Source organism: Empidonax traillii, unplaced genomic scaffold, assembly GCF_003031625.1.
Source record: "Empidonax traillii isolate 1590-97213 ecotype Southwest subspecies unplaced genomic scaffold, ASM303162v1 scaffold3675:size23266, whole genome shotgun sequence".
Classification (NCBI taxonomy): domain Eukaryota; kingdom Metazoa; phylum Chordata; class Aves; order Passeriformes; family Tyrannidae; genus Empidonax; species Empidonax traillii.
This window is the reverse complement of record NW_020958868.1, coordinates 15,903-23,266: the sequence shown is the minus strand read 5'-3', so window position 1 is coordinate 23,266 and position 7,364 is coordinate 15,903. Positions and strand designations below refer to the sequence as shown.

The 7,364-nt window shown below is 55.8% G+C and overlaps 1 protein-coding gene across 1 annotated transcript in view; it reads left to right on the top strand.

The window, feature by feature from the left end:
* Positions 1–1,439: 1,439 nt before the first annotated feature.
* The window catches only part of LOC114072659 (protein EFR3 homolog B-like), a gene marked incomplete at both ends in the record, with an annotated part of 21,725 nt that continues 15,800 nt past the window's right edge, over positions 1,440–7,364 (top strand). Inside the window, 5 exons of the mRNA XM_027910532.1 lie at positions 1,440–1,561; positions 3,752–3,901; positions 5,001–5,135; positions 6,356–6,434; positions 7,161–7,296. Of these exons, the coding sequence (XP_027766333.1) occupies positions 1,440–1,561; positions 3,752–3,901; positions 5,001–5,135; positions 6,356–6,434; positions 7,161–7,296 (622 nt within the window). The remainder of the gene's footprint in view (positions 1,562–3,751; positions 3,902–5,000; positions 5,136–6,355; positions 6,435–7,160; positions 7,297–7,364) is intronic.

Below are 7,364 nucleotides of genomic sequence, written 5' to 3'. Positions count from 1 at the left end.
ACCCCCCCCCCCCCAATCCCTTCATCCATTGGGTTGGAAAATCCGGAGCTGGATCCTCCCCCTGCTCAGTTTTTTAGGGATTTGCATTCCCAGCCTGGTTTTTGTTTTTTTTTCTTCCCTCCCAGGGGGCTCTTCCCGCTCCTTTTCCCCGTATTTGGCTCCTGGGATTTTCCTCTGGAAAATTGATCCCCTTTTCCCCCATTCCCGTTTTTTTGGGGGCTGTTGTTTGTCTTTTTTTCCCCATCTTTTCCCCCTTCCCAGCCCTTGGAATCCTGGGAATGCTGGGGGAGGGGTGGGAAGGGATCCTAAAGGACCATCCCGTTCTGACCCCCCGGAAGGGGCCAAATTCCCCAAAAAAAATATCCCTTTGGATGGAGGGAGGAGAAACTTCCAGGCCACGGGGGCTGGGAATGGAGCTGGGAATGGAGCTGGGAATCCTCAGCTGGGGGAAAATCCCTCCGGAATTCCGGAGTCCCTCTGCTCTGGATCCATCGGGAAGCACCAGGGATATTCCTGGATTGGGGAGGGGGGTGACACCTCCCTGCTTCCCGAAATTCCCGAAATTCTTGGGATCTCTGGGATGCCGGGAGGGGTCTGGATGCCACTGGATCTCCAGAGGGGGATCTCCAGTAGGAACTCGACATTCCCACATGGCCGGGAATTCCCAGGGATCCTTTGGGAAGCACCTGGATTGGCAGGGGGGGTGACAGCTCCCTGCTTCCCGAAATTCCTGAAATTCTCGGGATCTCTTGGATCTCAGGGGGGGCTTTGGATCACCCCCAGGGGGGTCTGGATCTCCAGAGGGGGATCTCCAGTAGGAACTCGACATTCCCACATGGCCGGGAATTCCCGAGGATCTGGGAACACGGATATTCCCTCCCTGCTTCCCGAAATTCCCGAAATTCCTGGGATCTCTGGGATACTGGGGGGCTTTGGATCACCCCCAGGGGGGTGGGATCTCCAGTAGGAACTCGACATTCCCACATGGTTGGGAATTCCCAGTGATCCATCAGGAAGCACCAGGGATATTCCTGGATTGGGGAGGGGGCTGACACCTCCCTGCTTCCCGAAATTCCCGAAATTCTTGGGATCTCTGGGATGCCGGGAGGGGTCTGGATGCCACTGGATCTCCAGAGGGGGATCTCCAGTAGGAACTCGACATTCCCACATGGCCGGGAATTCCCAGTGATCCATCGGGAAGCACTTGGATTGGCAGGGGGGTGACACCTCCCTGCTTCCCGAAATTCCCAAAATTCTTGGGATCTCTGGGATGCTGGGGGGTGGGATCTCCAGAGGGGGATCTCCAGTAGGAACTCGACATTCCCACATGGCCGGCCATTCCCTCCCTCCCTCCCTCCTCTTTTTCCCGCCGCGGGAATTCCCGGCGCGGCTCGGGGGGGGCTGAAATTTTTCCCGGGATTTTTGTTTTTTTCCCGCAGTTCGTGAAGTTCGCGAACATCGAGGAGGACACGCCCTCCTACCACCGCAGCTACGACTTCTTCGTGTGCCGCTTCAGCGAGATGTGCCACTCCAGCCACGAGGATCCCGCCGTCAGAGCCAGGTGGGCGATTCCAGCCGGGAATTCCAGCCGGGAATCCCACCCGGGAACCGTCACGGGGCGGGGGGAGGGAATGGAAAGGGAGGGGGAGGGGTTGGGGGAGGGGATTATCCCGGGGAAAAGAGGGATCAGGAGGGAGGTTTTGCCGCTCCCAGAATTCCCCGGTTCCCAGGGAATGTGGGGTGGGAGGGAGAGGGAATTTTGGGAGCAATTCCCGCCTGGAAAGGGCTGTCGGGCACTGGAATTGCTGGAATCCCATCCCTGCAGGGATTCCTGTGGATCCCGGAATCCTGGGAGTGGTTGGGATCCTCACTCCAAGACAGGGAGGGCATGGAGCGTTTCCAGGGAAAGGGATGGAATCAGGGAAGGGGCTGGAGCAGCGGGAATAATTCCCATGGAATGAGGGATGGGAGGAGAGGGAATATCGGGAACAATTCCTGCCTGGAAAGGGCTGGAATGAACTTCCCAGGGCAGGGGGGGATTCCCAATCAATCCCTGCAGGGATTCCCAATCCATCCCTGGGGATGTGGCCCTTGGGGATTCCTGGGAATCTCCCAGCACTTCCAGCTCCTCCTTTTCCCCAGGAATTCCCCTCATTCCCAGCCCCTCCAGCAGCTCCATCCCAGCCCTTTCCCGGGGCACAACCAGCTCCCAAAATCCCCCCAGGGGGGAAAAAGTGGGATCAGGGATGGGAACTTCTCCCTCTCCACAATTCCCTGCCAGGAGAGGGGGGGATTGGGAGGGATATTGGGAATGATTCCCACCTGGAAAGGGTTTCCAGGCCTTGGAATTGCTGGGTGGGATATTGGGAATGATTCCCACCTGGAAAGGGTTTCCAGGCCTTCCTTGGAATTGCTGGAGTTGCCATTCCCGAGGGAATTCCCAATCCCTGGGGCTGTGGCCCTTGGGCTGGGGGTGATTCCTGGAGATCCTGGAGATCCCTGGATCTGGGAATGGGGCCCGGGAGCATTTTGGGAATATCCCTCTGGAGCCATTCCCGGGGTTCCTGCGGCCACCAAACCCCCGGGATTTGTCATTCCCAAGGGATTCCCATCCCTCAGGATCAGCTTTCCTTCCTTTGCCCACCTGGGGCTGGGAATTTTTTTCCTCAAAAAGGGGGGAAAAAAGGTGGAAAAAACTCCTGATTTTCCCTCCATCTCCGGAAAAACCGGAGACGGGAATTAGGGCGGGGCTGATTCCAGCTGGGAATTCTGGAATTCCAGACTGGGAATCCCCCAAACTGGGGATTTTTTTGGGAATTCAGGGGCTCAGGAAGCACTTTGGGGGTTTATTTCCTTCCTATCCCAAGTTTTCCATGGGAAAAAACGGCTTTGGATCCCTCTGGAATGAGACAAAACCGGGAACAATATTCCCAGGGAATGCTGGTGCCACTGGAGCATTCCTGGGATTCTTGGGATGGCGGAAATCCTGGAATATTTGGGCGGGAAGGGGCCTAAAACTCATCCCATTCCCGACACTCTGGAATTCTCCCCCAGGGAATCCACCCCTTGGAGGCTCCCAGGGGTTGGAATATCCCGGATTTTTCTCTTCTGGATAATTTTGGGATCCCAAATGGGGATCCAGGGGCTCAGGAATTTTGGGGAATCCAGGGGCTCAGGAATTTTTGGGAATCCAGGGGCTCAGGAATTTTTGGGAATTTCTCCCATGGGGAATCCACCCCTTGGACGCTCCCAGGGGTTTGGAATATCCCAAATTTCTCCCTCCCCTGGGTAATTTTGGGATCCCAAATGGGAATCCAGGGGCTCAGGAATTTTTGGGGATTTCTCCCATGAGGAATCCACCCCTTGGACGCTCCCAGGGGTTGGAATATCCTGGATTTTTCTCTCTCTCCTGGATAATTTTGGGATCCCAAATGGGGATCCAGGGGCTCAGGAATTTTTGGGAATATTTGGGCGGGAAGGGACCTTAAAACTCATCCCATTCCCTGCCTGGGAATTCCACCATCCCAGATTTCTCCCATGGGGAATCCACCCCTTGGACGCTCCCAGGGGTCGGAATATCCCAAATTTCTCTCTTTCCTGGATAATTTGGGATCCCAAACAGGGAATCCAGGGACTCAGGAATTTTTGGGAATTTCTCCCATGAGGAATCCACCCCTTGGACGCCCCCAGGGGTTTGGAATATCCGGGATTCCCCCCTCCCCTGGGCGATTTGGGCTGGTTTTCCCGGCAGGATCCGGATGTCGGGGATCAAGGGCCTGCAGGGGGTGGTGAGGAAGACGGTGAATGACGAGCTCCAGGCCAACATTTGGGATCCCCAGCACATGGATAAGATCGTCCCTTCCCTGCTCTTCAACCTCCAGCACGGGGAGGAGCCCCAAAGGTGGGAATAACGGCCCTGGGAAACGGGGAAGGGGCGGGAATTCTGTCTGGGAAGAGGGGGAAGGGGCAGGAATTCCCATCTAAGGGACGGGAATTCCAGCCTGGGAAACAGGGAAGGGGCAGGAATTCCTCCTGGGAAGAGGGAAAGGGGTGGGAATTCACGCCTAAGGGGCAGGAATTGCTACCTGGGAAGGGGGAAAAGGGGCAGGAATTCCCATCTAAGGGGCAGGAATTCCAGCCTGGGAAGAGGGGAAGGGGCGGGAATTCCTCCTGGGAAGAGGGGAAGGAGCAGGAATTCCCATCTAAGGGGCAGGAATTCCAGCCTGGGAAGAGGGGAAGGGGTGGGAATTCATGCCTAAAGGGCAGGAATTCCTCCTGGGAAGAGGGGGAAGGGTGGGAATTCCTCCTGGGAAGAGGGGAAGGAGCAGGAATTCCCATCTAAGAGACAGGAACTCCAGCCTGGGAAGAGGGGAAGGACTGGGAATTCCTCCTGGGAAGAGGGGAAGGGGAAGGAATTCCTGCCTGGGAAGGGGGAAAAGGGGCAGGAATTCCTCCTGGGAAGAGGGGACGGGGTGGGAATCCTTCATGGGAAGAGGGGAAGGGGCAGGAATTCTTTCTGGGAAGAGGGGAAGGGTCCCTCTCCCAGTTTTTCCAGGTCCTTCTCCCACTTTCTCCAAGATCCCTCTCCCAGATTTTCCAAGGTTTCTGTCCCAGTTTTTCCAGGCCCCTGTCCCAGTTTTTCCAGGTCCCTCTCCCAGTTTTTCCAGATCCCTCTCCCAGTTTTTCCAGGCCCCTCTCCCAGTTTTTCCAGCCCCTTTCCCAGATTTTTCCAGGTCCCTCTCCCAGATTTTTCCAGGCCCCTCTCCCAGTTTTTCCCAGTCCCTCTCCCAGGTTTTCCAAGATCCCTGTCCCACATTTTCCAAGGTTTCTGTCCCAGTTTTTCCAGGTCCCTCTCCCAGATTTTCCAGGGTCCCTATCCCAGATTTTCCAGGATCTCTCCCACAGTTTTTCCAGCTCCCTCTCCCAGATTTTCCAGCTCCCTCTCCCAGTTTTTCCAGCCCCTCTCCCAGCCGTTCCCATTCCCTGTGGGTGTTTCCCAGCCGTTCCCCGTCCCCGGTGGGGGGTGCTCGGAAGGAGCGGGAGGTTCCGGCGGATCTGGCCGAGCGGTGCCTGCGGGAGCTGCTGGCGAGAGCGGCCTTTGGCAACATCAAAAACGCCCTCACGCCCGTCCTGCTGTGAGTTCTGATTCCCAAAATCCCAAAATCCATGTCCTCATTCCCAAAATCATCAAAAATGCCCTCACGCCCGTCCTGCTGTGAGTCCTGATCCAAAAAATCCCCAAATCCATGTCCTCATTCCCAAAATCATCAAAAACGCCCTCACACCCGTCCTGCTGTGAGTCCTGATTCCCAAAATCCCCAAAATCCACCTCCTCATTCCCAAAAACATCAAAAACGCCCTCACCCCCGTCCTGCTGGGAGTTCTGATTCCCAACATCCCAAATTCCACCTCCTGCTTCCCAAAGTCCACCTCCTCATTCCCAGAATCCACCTCCTGATGCCCAAAATCCACCTCCTCATTCCTAGAATTCCAAAATCCACCTCCTGATTCCCAAAAGCATCCGGAAGGGCCTCACCCCCGTCCTCCTGGGAGTTGTCATTCCCAAAAAATCCACATCCTGCTGCCGAAAATTCCGCCTCCTGCTTCCCAAAATTCCGCCTCCTGCTTCCCAAAATTCCATGTCCTGCTTCCCAAAATTCCCTGTCCTGCTTCCCCAAAATCCAGCTCCTGCATCCCAAAGCTCTGACTCCCGCTTCCCAAAAATCCCAGTCCTGCTTCCAAAACTACTGAGTCCTGCATCCCAAACTTCTGGGCCCTGCTTCCCAAACTTCCCAGTCCTGGATCCCAGCATTTGGAGTCCTGCTTCCTAAAAATCTGAGTCCTGGATCCCAGAATTCCCAGTCCTGCTTCCCAAACTTCTGAATCCTGGACCCCCAAAAATCCAAGTCCTGCTTCCCAAAATTCTGGTTCCTGCTTCCCAAACTTCCCAGTTCTGGATCCCAAAAAAATCCAAGTCCTGCTTCCCAAATCTCGGACTCCTGGATCCCAACATTTTGGGTCCTGCTTCCCAAAATTCCTAGTCCTGCTTCCCAAACTTTTGCATCCTGCATCCCAAACTTTGGAGTCCTCCATCCCAAAATCCTTTGCCCTCCATCCCAAAATCCTTTGCCCTCCATCCCCACAATCCCATTCCCGCATCCCAAACTTTCCCCTCATGGAAAACCCCTGGAATCCGCCCCGGGATCCCCCTGGACCCCCCTCCCTCCCCCCATCCCCCTTTGGATTCCAACCTTCATTCCCAGCTCCCCCTTTTCCCAGTTTTTTGTTTGTTTGTTTTGGTTTTTTCCTGGGATTCCCTCCCAACCCTTTTCCCGGCATTCCCAATCTTTCCCAGGCACCTGGATAACCATTCCCTGTGGGAGCCCAAGGTTTTTGCCACCGGCTGCTTCCGGATCATCATGTACTCCATCCAGGTGAGGGGCCGGGAAAATCCCGGAGATTCCCGGAGCCTCCGGGAATTCGGGGCCATTCCCACTTCCTGGAATGTGGGAATACCATTCCAAGGGGGGAAAACTCTGGGATATTCCGGAGCTTCTGGGAATTCGGGACCATTCCTGCCTGGAATTCCCTGGGATCAATTCCCACCATTCCCATGGATTTCTCCAACTCCTGGGATCGTTTTTCCCGGGAAAATGGCTCCGAGGTCTGGCTGAGCTCTGGAGAACTGGCTTCCCTCGGGATTTGGGAAGGGTTATTCCCATTGTTTTCCCTTTGGATTCAGCCCATTCCTGCCTGGAAAACCCTGAGCTCCCCTCCCCTGATCCCATTCCTGCTTTTTGATCCCATAAAATTCCCAAATCCCTGGAAATCGCTCCCAGATGGTCCCAAATCCCATTGGAATTGTGATCCCAGACTGCCCCTGGAATTCCAGCTGCGTTTGGGAATCCCTGGCAGGAATCAAACCCTTTTTCCCTGGAATCCCCTGGGATCAATTCCCACCATTCCCATGGATTTCTCCAACTCCTGGGATCATTTTTCCCGGGAAAAACCCCTCCCAACCCCCCCCCCCCATCCCTTCTCCAAACACCCTTTTATTCCCGGGATTCCTCCCCGGGAAAACCCCCCGGGGTGGGTGGTGGGAAAAAAAAACCAGGATGGATCCCAGGGGGTCATTCCCGCTGTTTTCCCGCTTTTCCCAGCCCCAGCATTCCCACCTGGTGATCCAGCAGCTGCTGGGCCACCTGGACTCGCACAGCCGGAGCGCCGCGCCGATCCGGGCGGGAATCGTGGAGGTGCTGTCGGAAGCCGCCGCCATCGCCGCCTCCGGATCCGTCGGTCAGAATTCCAGCCCTTCCCTTCCCTTCCCTTCCCTTCCCTTCCCTTCCCTTCCCTTCCCTTCCCTT